Genomic DNA, 16,590 nt, shown 5'->3' with positions numbered 1-16,590 from the left:
TGTAAATCGTAATTCGTTTAGAGTTTATAGAATTAAACAAAGTTTTGTTCATAGATTATGTACAAAGTAATAATAATATTATTATAGTGTACATAAGTAAAATTATAAAAAAATAATAAAGCAGAATTATTTAACAAAAATATACGTAGAAAAATTCTCATTTTATTATAGTTAATCGAAACCTCGATTTAATGCTTCGTTATGTAAAATCTGTTATACTACCATAAACTTTTAATTTCATTAACGGATTATTACATAATAGGGGGCTATAATTTCACTTACAAAAAATAGATTTCGATGCTTCAGTAATTTAATTCGAAAATGACCGTGGTACTACAAAATATGTATATACATATATACTACGTAATACACCCTGCCCTGTATAAGGTTTTGTGTAACATGGCACCAATCAGAGCTCGTGATTTTTCCATTTAAAACTGAAAATTGTTAAGGTGATAATTTGTCATCGTCAATAAACGATTGTCCAATTGCTTCTAATTCGAGTGGAAACATTCTGAAGAAAATTTGACTTTACAAAGATTCGTCATGTTTTATAATTATCAAATGTGAATCAATCTCTTTTCAAAATGGCAGAAAATCTTTCGAAACGGCCTCCTAAGGGAATTTTAAAATCATCTAGCAGCTTCGATAATCCAGATATACCCAGGTATAAATGATTTTTTTAGATTTATTTCTTTCATATTGAAGCAATGGTTTCATTTATACATACATATATAAACGAGTAACTTTAAAGTGAATATCTTTTTATAACTAAAAATTATATGAGAGAGAGAAAGAGAGATGATGACAGAGTTAACTTGTGTTTTAAGGTTAGTTTAATTTAAATCATTCTCATATATATTTTTTTTCCTTTAATTACTTACATTTTACTTTTATTTTATTAGAGCATTGTCATAATTGTAAATTAATTACTGTCGTTCTTAATCCATGTAACTTCGTTTAAAGTTGTTACAGACTGTCATAGTTAAGTAAATTTTATACGTAAAAAATTTTAATTGTAATTTATCTATTGAACCATATTAATAAATATATCTTTCTTCATTATAATTTTACAATATAATTTTCTGAATTTGTAAGTCATAATCAACGTTTTATCAAATACTGTTAGGAAATTGATAGTATTTTATATTAATTTTACATTTTGCTTGTTCCATAATTTAAAATAGTAAATATTAATGATAAATTTTTAATAATATATGACAATTTTTATTACAGACCAAGCAAAGAAACAAAATGGGATGAAATGAATATAATTGCAACATTACACCCAGCAGAAAAAGATTATGGTCATATGAAGATTGATGAACCAAAAACCCCATACAACTATGAAGGCCTGCAAGCTGAATTTCAATTTGATCAATTAGATTCTACTGCAGTTGCTACCAAGTAAGTATTTATATTAATTCATTAGAAATAAGTATTTTATTCTATATTTCTAGTTATTTTCATAAATATCTTCTGCATTGTACATATTACCACATATCACCAAAAAAAAAAAAGAAAAATAAATAAATAAATAAAAGAAAATTGGTAGATTTCTATAAACTTCAGTTTGAAAAAGTGTATAATTTTGTAATATACAAAATATGTATAATATTTCAAGAACACCAATAGTAACTAAACTTATAGTTACATTAATGTTAATACTGACTGGAATATTATCTACTTCTCATAACTAATAAATATGTCTGTAATATTCGTTTTATATTATTTTATTTAATAAAAATAATATAATTACACACATTCTTATTTCACAATATATATAATACAAAAGTGTATAGTGTCTTCCGAAATAATATAGATAGATAGAAAAAAAAATATTATTTGAAATAGATTTTTAATTGATTTATGTGATACACAAATGTAATTGATAGTGCGATATTCTATAACTTGTAATTTTATTTTAAGAGAATTAATGGCATTAAAATGAGATATACATATTGCTTAGAAAATCAATGAATGAATTAACAAATTAAAATTAATGTCTATAATTTGTTATTTTACTATCAATCAATTTATTGTAATGAGTTTCTAATTATTAATTTTCTTTCTTTCTCTATGTCTGTAAGGAGCATATTATTTAAAAAATCATTTGAAAATTAATTTTATTAATATTATAATCTAAAGTGATTGTTATTTATAATTTTCTCTTTCTGGAAGGATGCATTATGCTCAGATCTTAATATAAAATATTATCTCCTTTTTATCCGTTTAAAATTTTTCAATCAGTCTAATTTATGGTATCTGTTTAGAGTTTTATACCAGGATTGGCTTAAATGGAAACTATCAAATTTAAATTATGCTACTATTCTGTATTAAGTAGCAACATCACCATGTAGAGTATAGCATTGTTACATACATAATGCTCAAGTGTTGGTATTGGAATTGAATATTAAGAATAGAATGAATGTATGCAAATGTATGTAGAAATTTCATGTTGATTTATTCTTTTTATTGGAATAAATCTTCATTGGTAAGTTTCAGTGCTCTTCAAAATGTACATTTGCTGTTTTTGCTTCTCAGAGTTGTATTCCTTTATTATTTTCAGTAATTCTACACAAAAAGAGGTTCTTGTGTGGAAAATTGCTTGAATTCTTCAGAAAAATATTATTTAAATTTCCAAAATTTGAATAAACAGGACCAATTTTTAAGATGGTTCACATATTTACAAATACTATGATCAAACAGTTTTAATCAAATATACATGCACCAAGAAACATACAAAGTGTTTCAAAAGGTATGTAACATCCCGAAGTCGAAAATTACATGACATATAGTTATAATTTTTTAAACATTATTAATTGTCAAAATTGAATGCACATACATTTAAAATAAAATATTTTTACAAAACACCTCCTCATACATTTTTGGGGCATAAATTTTTTAAATTTATATAAGCTAAATTTTTAAACGTTTTAATAATAAAGAAAATAAAACCAATCTTTTATGTTAATGTATTGTAGAATAATACTGAATTAATACAACCTGAAAAATCAAATAAAAGTCTATATAATATGCATGTTGATAATGAAAAACCAATATCCAATAAATATATGGAATTTAAGATAACTACAATAAATATATATTTTTAAAAGAATTTTAAAAATTATTGTACATGTTATTGTTTAAAATCAAAATTTCCAATTAAGCATCCAATTTTTACAATGAATAATATAAAAAATTTCTACGAATACATCATACAAAAAATTCTGTAACTTAAGTAATACGTACAGTGGTCTATGTTATTTTAAGGTGTTACACATCTTTCAAAAGTCTTCTTTACGTTTATACTTTTTTCAGAAAAGTAATTCTACTGTGTGAAATTTGAACACTTGAATGGAGTTGACATGCACTACAAGAAAAGAAGGAAAAATAGTTAAGTAGCATTAGAGTTTGAAGCATTATGGTAGCATTTTGAAGTACCAAAGAAATTCATTCATACACACATGCACATACAGAAAATCTTTTTACATATATTAGATCTCACTGTCGAAAATGAATTCTTACCTGGTAAGATATAATAGAATAAATTAATTTCTTTATTTATTTATTTGTATGTATTAAAATATTCTATGTATCATAAATAACAACTTATTTACTTGTTGCATTCATTCATTTCACGAAATCTCCATTCATAATTTCAAAAGATAGTTTATATTGATATGACTATTATGCCTTACCATATAAAGATAAGTGAAAATCTCTACAAAAGTAACAGTATTTTTTCTATGAAGTATTTAGAAATTTTTGATCATATAAATGCATGTAATACTGAACTCCACACAAAATTTTTGTTTAACAATATACCTTTATTATCTATTTAATATAGCAAAAAAGTAAGTAATAAAAAATAATTTCTGTGTAGACAACTGCTGACTGTGACATGAAAATCAAGATATAATGAAATAATAAATTTGAAATTCATTTCTCCTAATTTTACCAAATTTTTATTATGATTTATTTATATTTAATTCATTTCAGTTATAATATATTTATATTAACATAAATTTAATTTTATATCAATGTTAATTAAGAAACGTTTAACAGTATTACAATATTATTTCAATAATTATTTTTGTAATAGCATTAAGCATTATAAAAAAAAGTTTCATACAATATATAATTAATAATATACACATAATTTTGCTAATGAATATTTAAATGAAAATGTAACCATATGTCATACAAGTATTACAGATCAGCTACTTTTATAACTAATTACATCCTTACTTCGGAATGTTACATACTAAAAGAAAATTACATAAAAATACATGCCTGAACTACATTCAATAAGAAAATATTTTACATTAAGTATAAACATGGGGTTGTAAAATGTTTATGATTTAATCAAAATGATTGTTTTTAGAAAGATTCAAATGAAGTAATTACAGATTACATTACAAAGATAAATTAGGATTTAAGGTATTGTTATAAAAATGTGTGTAATAAGAAGGAAACGATTCATATGTTATAATATTTAAATGTATTATATATACTTTTTTATTTTGGGAACCCTATGTAAAATATTAAGGTACTTTTGTGAATAATTATTCCATTTATTTGCTTTATTTCTTATTTTTATTACAATTAGTATTAGTAGTTATATGTTTTGTACTTGTATATTTTTCAATTGTACTTAAAAATATCAACAACAATTAAATACATTTTATATTTTATATTTTCACAAATTTGGTTTTTCTAAATATTTCATTTCATTAATAATTATAGGTTTGAACAATTGACCACTAAAAATTCATAAATTTTGCATTTCTTTTCATTTCAAATTGTAAAGAATTTTCTTTCCCATATTTACAGATTGGCAGAAGGCAGTAAACCAAAAATATTTGAAGAATCAAGTGAAGATGAAGATGAAAAAGAAACTGTTGAAGAAAGAGGTAAGAAATTATAAACCTTTTCATAGAGAGGTAATTTATATTTTAATTATATTTGCATAAATATAATATATACCAATATGTATACCTTATAGTTGATTATAAATATTGAAATGATTTTTATTTTACTGTTATTATTATTAAAATTGTAATTCTAAATATCCTATTAAAAAGTAATTAATTTTAATCAATTGAGGAGGAATGAGAAAGATTATCATCAAAATGTGGTATTGAGTAACAAAAGATATCAATGTATATGGAAAAATTTTAGAAAAACGTAAAGCATTTGAAGCAAAGAGAAAGCGTCATTATCAAGAATGGCAAGTAGTTCAAATGGCTCGAAAACAATTACTTGAACAAGATGAAGATGAAGATGAGGAGAGCAATGAAGAAAATGAAGAACATGAAGAAGACATAGAAAAAGATGACAATAATTCTCTTCATCCTGAAGAACATGAGTTTGATCTTAAATTCAAGTGCATGCCATCTTGCAATATAACAAAAGGAAAGTGATATGGCGATGGACATTAATAAATAATATTATAAATTACTTCATTAGAATTTAGAATTCAATTCTCTAAAAATTTTAGTTTATGTTAAATTTATTTACTATTATACAACTGACAAATGCAATAAATTACAATGTCCGTTTTACATGAGTTAAATGATTAAGTTAATAAATTTTTGTAATTGACCAATTTACTATTTTTCAATAATTGACTTATACATTAATCAGTGTAATTAATTACACAACGAATGTATAGTGAATTTATAAGTAATTAATTGCGTAATTGAAAGCACATATTAATAAATAATTAATAATTACACAAATATTTAATTTAATTACTTATTTTCAGCAATTTAATCATTGGAAATTCACTTATTATTTATTGAATTCAAGCTAGTACTTAGTTCTGTAATTGTACAGAATGATAGACATTCTTAATTCAAAAATGAAACTACAAATTTCTTTTGTTTATGAAAAAATCACAGTAATTTTCTAACTTTTATTGGTGCTGTGGTAAAAATGTAATTTGATTATTAATCACTTTACTAATATATAAACAGTAATTACTAGATACTAATATTTTAATGCATAAGTTGTAATTTATTTTCATGTAAATTCATCTATTACGTATTAAGTTTTCTTGCAAAGATTAAATGATTATTTATGTCATTTTATAATATCAAATAATTGATTTAATCAATTTTATCAATTAATTGAATTAATAATTAAATAATTGATTTTTCAACAGAATATTTAACATACTTTGATTAAGATTTATATTTGTAAACTAGAGCAATACTTTAGTTTTTTTTTTTACATGAATGATTTTTTGATTGCTCTAATTATTCACGTTGCTTATTGAAATAGTTAATCAGTGATGTACATTTATAAAATTATTATTAAAGCGCTTATTAAATGTTTTATAAGATCCTAAGCAATTAGGAAATGAGTAATTCTTAAAGAACGAATTCTTTTACATAATTAGTAGTACGCATAAAAGATGGAAAGAATTCCTGAACATAAGATATTATTACAGATACACTCATACTAATTTATTATATTAAATTTGTAATAGATTTCTCCATTTCATGCATTAAGAATTTCTCATTTTCTAATTATATATTACAGTTTACAAAATATTCTTAAAACAGGGTGTTCTGTAAGGTATGTGAGATGAGTAAGAGATTCTGAAATTAGAATCTTATTTTAGACATTTTTACATTGATATTATCTTTGTTCGCATAGTAATATGTATCATTTAGATATATTAGTTCCTTTTATTTCTTTCACGATAATCAAATTTAACTTATGCATACTAAATATTAAGAGAAAGAAGTTATTTTTATAAATAACTGCAAAATTTCTATACTAACATTAATATATTATTAAAACTTTCTGAACATTAATTTAATAAAATTGTATTTTGTCTATTAATAATAAAGTTCAATTTTTTATTAATTTTTGCATTTCTTTTTTTAATATAAGTTCAATTAGTAAAATATATGTGTATAATATAATCAATGTGAATTTGTCTAAATCTGAAACTGTGTAAATCTTTCATTTGTAAAATTATATCTCCTTATATGTTTTATTTAAAATGTAATATATTCCTTGTCATAAACATCTCAAGCCCTTTGATCTTGTTACTAAAAATTGATATTATCTTTAAAACTAATTTATTATTTTATTCCAAATTAAGATTTATATTAGTTTTCTATTCTTAATATAATACGGTGCAAACAACCAAGGCTTTATAAATTTGAAATTCTTTATATATGAAGTATTATATTGTACTTCGAGATGGAACATTATTATTTATGTATATACGTATATATCATAATACAACAGTTTATGGCAAGAGAGATTATTATCTAGACAATCGAATTTATTTTTCGTTCAGAAATACTTCCTATGACATGTAACAGGTATTTTTGTAGATTACAGTAGGATCCTTATACAAATTAGTTTTAGAAAAATAGATTTTCGTCTGACGTGTATCGTTTCAGAATGTACTTTGCATTGTAAATATGTGTATTAACAACGAATTCAGTGTATTCAGATTTAAAATAAAACGCAATAAAACCGTGAATCGGATACTAAATCAAATATTTTTCAGTAACTGATAATGAATATTATATTTAGACTCAAATAATTGAATAACTGAAATAAAATTTTGAAATAAACAAATTCACTATCAATGCAAATTTTAATTCATAACTGAAAATATGCATAAATTAGTATTATTTATATATAAGTTTAGAATAAAATATGTTTTAATATATAATAATATATGCAGACATGTAACTGTGTCATAAAACTTCAATAGACTTATAAAAAATATAAGTAACAGGATAAGTGTTTGATTCTCAGTTTTGTTGCATTACTATAAACAAGCTACTACGCTTAACTTAAATAGAATACTCAAACTTGCAGCTTTAAAGATAGATTAAGGTAGAAAAGAATAGAGTGTAATGGACAAATAGACCAAGGATGAAGATAGATGATTATTTTATTTTGTTTCTAAAACATAAAGAAACAATATAATGCAACGTAGAAAGCCATCCAATTATTGCAATTTATGCGCAATGAAAAAAAAAAAAAAAATATACACACACACACACACACACATACATACTATATCATTCTTATAGAAGATTAATATTTCTTTAGATATTTGATGTTTACAAAAAAAATGTTTCATATATTACATAAATAGTTAATCAATCATATTTGAAATATTAATGTAATGTCTAAATCATAAAATACTTTAGTATAATAAATATAGAATTTTCATATAAATTATTTTTGTCTTCTAGTAAGCTTCTAGACATTTTTTAGCATATATTTTATTTCTTAAAAATCGTTTCTCATCATTATTACTAGCACTTATTTCATACACATTGCAAACATTTTATATTTAAAAATTATATGAATATATTTATATATGAAACAATTTGCAATTTTCATAATTTAAAAACATAAGAAATAGAAAGTATTATTCTCCAAATTTGAGATATATTGGAAGATGGAAACATATGGTGCCTTTTCATTAATTTGACCATAATTTTTCATTTTGTTTTAAAGAAAATCTTTATATTAGTTTTAAATTGTTTCGTTATAAAACACATTCCATTAATTCATACTACTTATAAATATACAAAATGTGTATAATTACAACCTATTAAACTTTTTACATAAAAGCACAATATAATTATTTGCTTTTCATTAAAATCCTATTATATTTCAAGAATGAATTATTCTAGGTTTACTAAATGTATATCCAGTATGATGTTACACATACATTTCAAATTTAATAAAAACAAGTTTCGCAAGTATAATATGAACATTTTCTTATTATTTATTAAAACCAATTATTAATTATTGAAACCTATTCATTTATTTTTCATATTACTTCATTTGTAATAAGTACTTATGTATTTACTACAATACTTGATCTGTATTGAAGGAGAATAATAAATTAAACTAAATTAAACTAGTTGATCTGTAGTCTCATGTGGGAAACAATAGGTATAAATATATGATAAACATAATACTTTCTATCTAACGAGTTAATCAGTTAAGTTAGGAAAGATAAGCACATGACATGAGTAATAAGCGCGATTAAGTCTACAGGCAAATCATGGAATAGGAACGTAAACATAATTGGTCACGTGATACTCCAGCTATTCGCCGGTAGGTAGTCGATAGTCATTAATGAATTTGATACATTTGATACAGCTTGTTAATATATTTGTTAAATTTGATACAGTTGAATAAGTTACCATCATTATTATATTTTTCAAGATTGTGTGACGAAATATCATATACGATATCTATATTATAGTTTATCTATGATTTTATCTGATCTTATTACCAAAGAGGAAATTTCCTTTCTGATATTATATAGTCAATGAGCGTTTAAGGCGTTCTCAGTTGGTGTAGCAGTTTATATTCTAAAAAATATATTCTACTTTTCCATCTATGAAAATATATTTTTCATTTATGTCATCTATCAAATGAATAGTAATAATTAATCATACAGTAATCTTTTTACTTAGATATCTACCAAAATAATCAAAATTAATCATCGTTAGAGTACCAGTACCTGTTAAATATTAATATTTATCATGTCAGGTAAATTCAAATTTGAATGACACTTGATTTCATTAAATAGCAACGCATATTGTCACTTGTTATATCTTTGCTGACAGAAGCAAAGTAATTCTATTGTTTGAACCTATCGTTCATTTTTAAAATCTCATCAAAACGGGGGCTGAACAGTCAATTATGTCCGTCTCCCAGATGGAAAGTATCCTTTTATTAAAATTTTTCAGTTTTTACATATTTTTCAAAATTGTTGGTTTCAAGTGTTCTTTATTAATTTTATTCAGATGAATGTTCCTTTTACTGAATTATGTTTGCAACTAATCTCTATTTTTATAAAGTTCTTATTAATTCTTCAATTGTACTTAAATTATAAAAAATTGTTTCACACTGATTTTGTATCTAAGACATTCTAAAAGAATTTTCAAATATTTTAGGTTTTCTTCTTAATTTATTAATTAACGATTTTATTTCTATATAATACATTACAATATACATTATAATATAATATACGTTTTAAAAGCGAATTACAATAATCTGTTAAACATAATTTTAATGGATGTTATAGGATTTTGTTTAAAATGAAATTATATTTTAAAGGTTATGTGGTAATTTTTCCCATATATGTTATGTTTTGTAGTGTCTACATTTAAGGAAATTTTATTAACAATGTATTTGAATGAAGACAAAAATATTTTTCTAAATTAATGTTAAGGAAATTTATTCAATCTCAAATTTGCTGTGAAGGAATTAGAGAGAAATTCCAAGAAATGCGAAAAAGAAGAAAAGGTGGAAAAGGCAAAAATAAAAAAAGCCATTCAAAAAGGTAATATGGAGGGCGCACGAATTCATGCAGAAAATGCAATTCGCCAACGTAATCAGGCACTTAATTATTTACGGATGAGTGCAAGAGTTGATGCAGTAGCTAGCAGAGTACAAACTGCTTTGACTACACGCAAAGTTACTCAGTCAATGGCTGGAGTAGTTAAAGCCATGGATGCAGCAATGAAATCAATGAATTTAGAAAAAATTTCAGGTAAATATTTATATTTATATGTATATGTTTTTGTGTAATATGTATACACTATTGTGAAATATACATATTATGTATATTTCAGAATTTAATTTTTTACCATGATTTTATGTGATATCTGAAAAATAATGAATAAATCATAAATTTCTGAGATCGTGTATGGATGTTTGTAATATATTATAACTTTAATGTTAGGTCTTATGGATAAGTTTGAAAGTCAGTTTGAAGATTTGGATGTACAAAGTTCATACATGGAGAATGCTATGTCTCAAACTACGACAACAAATGTTCCACAAAATGATGTTGATTCTTTATTACAACAAGTTGCAGACGAAGCTGGGTAACTACTTTCCTTAGAGTTATTTTATACAATATTATGTAATCCTATAACATAAATTTATTATATAATTTTTTTCAGTTTGGAGTTGAATATGGAATTGCCATCTGGACAGTTAGGTAGTATAGGTACCTCTACTATCAGTCAAGAACAAGATGAACTTACACAACGGTTAGCAAGACTTCGTGAATAGTAATACAGATGTAAAATCTAGTTACATCACAGGTACATAATGAGAAAGATATATCTTTATCTGCTATAATTTGCATTAACTTATTAACCTTTTGACTGCCATATAAGAGTTTAATGGAAATGATCACCATATACTATCCTTGTCTATAATCGCTTGGTAATTACATACTAGACATTATAAGCGCCTACAATTGCACATACTTAAATTTCAATTTCTTTTTTGTTTTTTAGCCATATACAGAGACTGGTTTATTTTGTAACGATCAGTGTACAAAGGGTTAAAAGAAAACGTATAAAAACATTTTCTTTATGTACAGTCCATGATGTTAAACCTTTTTCTTAAATCTTATTCATTTATTTCGAGTAAAATTATGTAGTAATAATATAAAAAACTAAAATCTCCCACCTGAGGTTTATCATTAGGTTTCTCAGTTATTTGTATGAGACAAACATATATTGTTCAGTAAATGTACATATTTATTTAAAATTGCAGAATTCCATTAAACCAATTGAAAAATATTATAATAATTAAGTAATTGAGAAATATTATAGCTTAAAATGATTTCAAAATTATAGCAGTATATAAATATATTTATAGCCACTGGGATTATACAGAGTGTTCCATTTGAAGTTACGCATGCAATTATTTCCCAAACTATAGTTCGTTTTAAAAAATGTTTCAAATGGAACTTACCCTGTCCTGGGAAGAAGGGAGGCATGTTACAGTGATCACAAACCTTCCCTAAGTGGACGTGCTTCCGAGATTTCAAGGTGGTCTTTGTTTTTTTTATGCGGAATTATATGTTTTTATTTAGATAGGCATGTAACCCGTTCTGGGATGAATTTATCGAACTATAATATATTGATGTTTGAAGGTCATTTATTGCCGTTCAAAACATACTGTTGTTGAACGTCCAGAAATTGTTTCTTATGTATTCAAAAGGATGACTTTTGTAGTCAGTACAATTATTTACTCTATTTCTATATGATAGCTGCACCTTCTCGAAAGTGACAGAACTAATTCTTCCAAATTCCTCACATTCTTCCAAAATTAGAGGCATATCGGCAATCTTATTGCGAAATTATTGCGAATTTATTGCGAGTTTATTATTGCGTATAATGAACCGTCGTAAATTAAATCGTTACCGGAAGAAAGTACACCTTAATACTATTTGCAATAATGATTCCTTCGAAGCAACTATCATACAAACTGAGGATATCTGTCCAGTAGCAAATTATAGTTATTAATAAACAAAAACAAATACGAATAACGATAAATCGCATCATTTGTATAATTTCGATTCATGTTTACCATCTGAATCGACGCAATACTTCAGTAAATCAAATCCTGAGAACGTTCGAAGAAAGTAGGTTTTTGAAAGGCAATGAATGACCTTCGAGTACCAACATATTATGAGTCGATGAATTCGTCACGAAATGAGCTACACACCTCCTTAAATAAAAAAATACAGTTCCGTATAAAAAAAACAAAGATCTCCTTAAAATCTCGGAAACACGTCCACCTAGAGAAGATTTGTGATCACCCCTCGTCCCTTCCGAAATAAGGTAAGTTTTATTTGAAAGATTTTTTTAAACGAGCTATAGTATGGAAATTAATTGCAAACTCCACCTGAAACACCTTATATATCTTTCTTATCTCTGTAACAAGTACCTATAAATAATGAACACGTTAGAATGTTCGACACAAATTGCTTGAATAAAAAGAGTTTACTTGCTATATATTCATGAACAAAATAAGCTTTTAATATAATCAAAACTCATTTGTTATATTATAAGATTAGATTTCTGTAGAATAAAAAGAAAGCACTATTAATTGTTATTAATAATTATTAATAATTATTGATAATAATTATTAATATAATTAATTTTGCACAATATTGTAAACATAGCAGGTACTACTCTCTATGATATGAGAAAGAATATACTTTTATATAAAGACAATTTATCAAAGAAAAGCTTTATTACTGCAATGGTATTTATGTTGTAAACATACTATATGACAGAATAATTCAAGTAGATTGATTGTACTTTAAAAACAATTTGTAGCAATAAATGCTTGTATTATATGTGTATCATATATTAAATACATAATATGATACGCAGTTTATTATATATTTGTTTGATAAAAATAAATTTGTATAATAAATATTTTAATAAGTAGTATATTTTTATGTGGTTAATTATGAAGAGTTAATCATGATGCTGCAGCAGTGCTGTTACCACTTTCTGAAGTATAATAAGGGTATTTCTGTATCCAAATTGTATCAAAAGGTTCAGCCTGTTTCAGAATTATCTTTTTCTTTGCATGGAGTTCTAAATATTTGAAATATATGTCAATCATCATTGAGAATCTTCTGTACGTTCAAATTTAAGTGAAGACATAACAATAGAGAGTAAAAGATAATAAAATTATATTAATTAATTTAAATTTACCTAAACATTGTACAAAGGTGGATGCAGCATCAAATTTATTACAACTCTCTGGTGAAATTACATCATGAAATTTTATGAATGTCCTTTCACTCCAATGAGTTTCCATTAATGCTAATAACTCTTTTTTGATTAAATGTGTCTTTGAACTACAACAAGAAAACAATTTTTATAAAATGTTCAATTAACTGTTGGTAATATGTATTAGATTCATGTATTTGTAACAGTATGAAGCAAAAATAACTGACACGGAGGAAGAACTGGATTTTGCATTTCTCCCATCAGATGATTTTTCTGTTATTGTCCTTTCTCTAAACAATTCAGAAACGTATATTGTATATAATATATAGCAAAATTAAACGTTTACACTAACTAAATAATAATAAACTGTACCCAATTTTTTCTTCAAAACCTGTAATTTCAGGAAGTTCAATTAGAGGTTCTTCAAACTTCTTTGTTTCTTTTCTTTGCTCTTCAGGAGGCTCTTCTTCTTCCCCTGCTACGAGATTTTCTGTTTGGAGGATTTTTTCTAATGTTTTAGATTGATAAGTAATTTCAGGTGCAGTAAACATAAGCTTTCTTGATGATAATTCATCTGTTTGATCCGGTAGTCTACTTAAAGCACCCACACGAATAGTTTCTCCAGCTGTAAAATTAAAATTGTATTTATTTATTATTATTTTTTTTATTATTTACTTTGTTTATTTTTTACTTTGACGTTTGTTTATCTCTTTACTATTTTATCGAAATAAACGTTATTTACCTGTTGTCTGTTCAATTTCAAAATCAAGAACATCTTGAAAATCGTTTTGAACCGTTTGCGCCAATGGTTTCGTAAGACAACTACTGAACAATTTATTTAATGTTTTTCCCCACGATTTATTGGCAATTTTCGTTGATGGTTGTCTTAGATATTCAGTTCCTTGTAGTAAAATAGACGTAGACCTTTCTCTCCAAAGAGGTCTCTAAAAGATGAATAAAAATAAACATGTTTATAAACAATTGAATCGTATATTCAGTCAATGATTAAATTACACCAATTAAACCACTCACTGTATGAACGAAAACATTTCTGATATATTTTCGCATGACGCTACCAGACAGTTGAGTTCGTTCATCGAAACATTTTCTTGTCTTTTTTGGCTTTACTACTTCAATTAATTCTATATTTTCAAGAACTGATAAACCTTGCTGTAATTGAAATGGTAATTCAAGTGCAGATGGAGGTTCGTCTATCGGTGGTGGTGGTGGTTCTATTGGGAGCGGAGGTGGTAAATCTTCTGCCGGACTTATCTATAAATAGAAATTCTCCTATAAAATTTATATTACATAGTTCGGAAAGGCACTAAAAAAGTTATACAATTTAGTTATACAAAAAGTTATATGAAAAAAATTACACAACGTACCTTGCTTCTTTTCGCAGGAATTTCTGTTGGAGATATTAAAGTTCTTTTCCTAGAATTCGCAGACTTTTTAACGTCCGAGCCTAAAAAATCATATTTGTAAAAAGGACTAACTTATCTATAAATAAAAATACAATAATTAATGCACCTCTAGGAACGACAAAGGATTTGTGTTGATCATTTTCAGCGGATGCTACTCGTGTTTCTCTTTCAGTTTCAATTGTCTCAATCTCAAATCTGTTAACATCAACAAAAGGAACTTGCACCGATTCCTCATGAATTTCTGCCGATTGATCCCAAGGAAATCTTCGTATTTCGTTTCTAAATAATGGATAGCAATAATTTTATAAATATCAAGAATATGTACCTATTGTTCTATTCATTGTATTCTAATAATTTTAATAATTTTAAACAAATCATAATTAAAATTATTAAAATTTAAAGTATTAGCATCAGAAAGTATAAAATTACTTTAAAAATACGTAAAACTAACAAGGATAGCTCTGGTCTGGCTAAGTATTGTTCCATATCATGTTCGGATAGTATCCCGAAATTCATTTCATCTTGCATCTACATTTGAACAATATAATGTTATAAATTTAAATAACGCGATATAAATCATATATAACATAACAACACAAAATAAAATTTTATTATCATAAATAATCCGCGTTGGGCTTGTCCTTTTTTTTTTAATTTTTTTTTTACCAAACGTCCTATAACGGAAGTATATGGTTCTTCTGTGATTAAATGCGAATTTGGTGGAATTTCTAAATTCCGGAACACATCTTCCATAGGAGGAACATCCGGTAATTCTAACGCCATTACCGCGTTAAATTCTTCATGCCTACGAAAAGATATTTGAAATATTTTCGCGTTTATTAATATTAACGCTTTCCTTATTAACAATTTGCCGAGTTATTAATATTAAAACTAATAAAAAGTGCTCTATCAGTAATCAAATCTGAAATTTTAGAATTTCTGAAGAAATTAAGTGCTTCATAAAATTTAAATCTTTACCTTTTTTTGAATAATGTGCACTTCATTGCGAAAACATGATCTACAATAAAAAAAAGAGACAAAAAATAATCTTTTTATGTTTTTAAAGATAAAAGATGCTTGTTATATTACTGCGAAAAAGATTATAAAATATTAATTTCAAGATTTATGACCTTGAAAGTATTTCGTTTGGTAAAGAAGTATTTTCGCAGCACCATACATTAATTGTGAAGAAAGATAGAGACTAAATCTGCCATAATTTCTCCCACTCCTCATTTCAATCGTTGATAAAATTTCTTCGCTAAAATTGTAATCGTAATCGTATATATAACGTAATTAATTTAATAAATAAGTGCAGAAATAATAAAATATCATTGCAACAATAAGACAAAAGAATATCCACAAGAAACTCAAATAAATTAAACAAAATGATTAGTTGAAAGCGATCGTAAGAATAAAAAAGTACTTCACCAAGTAAGGACTATGTTAATCTTCTTAATTAGTATTGGTCTGCAAGTTTCCTTAAACATCTTTTCACTAAAGGTTGCGGCTAACCAGCATTTGGCTAATTTGCCTTTCCTTCTGAGAGAAAGAAGTTCAGTTGAATAAAACATTGGAGAACTGACAAATTGGAATAGAAATTCGGAGGT

At 25.2% G+C, this 16,590-nt stretch overlaps 3 protein-coding genes across 5 annotated transcripts; 2 read left to right on the top strand and 1 right to left on the bottom strand.

Annotated features, from left to right (window-relative positions):
- Positions 1 to 372: 372 nt before the first annotated feature.
- On the top strand, positions 373 to 7,920 carry LOC117156378 (protein phosphatase inhibitor 2). Of its 2 annotated transcripts, none has more exons than XM_033333349.2 (4): positions 373 to 667; positions 1,237 to 1,407; positions 4,837 to 4,916; positions 5,185 to 7,510. In XM_033333349.2, exons 1-4 carry the CDS (start codon positions 588 to 590, stop codon positions 5,424 to 5,426), a joined length of 573 nt encoding a protein of 190 aa, XP_033189240.1. In that variant the 5' UTR covers positions 373 to 587; the 3' UTR covers positions 5,427 to 7,510. The 2 variants fall into 2 exon arrangements, with proteins under 2 accessions (XP_033189240.1, XP_033189241.1); XM_033333350.2 differs by lacking the exon at positions 373 to 667 and adding an exon at positions 681 to 830 and having other exon boundaries at positions 5,185 to 7,920.
- Positions 7,921 to 9,427: 1,507 nt separating this feature from the next.
- Chmp1 (charged multivesicular body protein 1) lies at positions 9,428 to 13,925 on the top strand. 2 transcript variants are annotated; one of them, XM_033332981.2, is made up of 5 exons: positions 9,428 to 9,730; positions 10,241 to 10,561; positions 10,754 to 10,898; positions 10,977 to 11,120; positions 11,319 to 13,925. In XM_033332981.2, the coding sequence occupies exons 1-4, from the start codon at positions 9,709 to 9,711 to the stop codon at positions 11,086 to 11,088; spliced, it is 600 nt and encodes a 199-aa protein (XP_033188872.1). In that variant the 5' UTR covers positions 9,428 to 9,708; the 3' UTR covers positions 11,089 to 11,120; positions 11,319 to 13,925. The 2 variants fall into 2 exon arrangements, with proteins under 2 accessions (XP_033188872.1, XP_076480484.1); XM_076624369.1 differs by having other exon boundaries at positions 9,431 to 9,555; positions 9,633 to 9,730; positions 10,977 to 13,925.
- LOC117156179 (uncharacterized) lies at positions 11,865 to 16,569 on the bottom strand. Its single transcript, XM_076624372.1, has 12 exons — positions 16,412 to 16,569; positions 16,114 to 16,241; positions 15,650 to 15,834; positions 15,435 to 15,511; positions 15,090 to 15,262; positions 14,945 to 15,024; positions 14,592 to 14,831; positions 14,302 to 14,503; positions 13,932 to 14,184; positions 13,787 to 13,849; positions 13,542 to 13,687; positions 11,865 to 13,421 (listed from the first exon to the last, which is right to left on the bottom strand). The coding sequence occupies exons 1-12, from the start codon at positions 16,552 to 16,554 to the stop codon at positions 13,303 to 13,305; spliced, it is 1,809 nt and encodes a 602-aa protein (XP_076480487.1). The 5' UTR covers positions 16,555 to 16,569; the 3' UTR covers positions 11,865 to 13,302.
- Positions 16,570 to 16,590: the final 21 nt, after the last annotated feature.

The sequence above is a fragment of the Bombus vancouverensis genome, chromosome 14 (assembly GCF_051014615.1).
Source record: "Bombus vancouverensis nearcticus chromosome 14, iyBomVanc1_principal, whole genome shotgun sequence".
Lineage (NCBI taxonomy): Eukaryota > Metazoa > Arthropoda > Insecta > Hymenoptera > Apidae > Bombus > Bombus vancouverensis.
The sequence above is the reverse complement of the archived record's forward strand: the minus strand, read 5'-3'. Positions and strand labels throughout refer to the sequence as shown.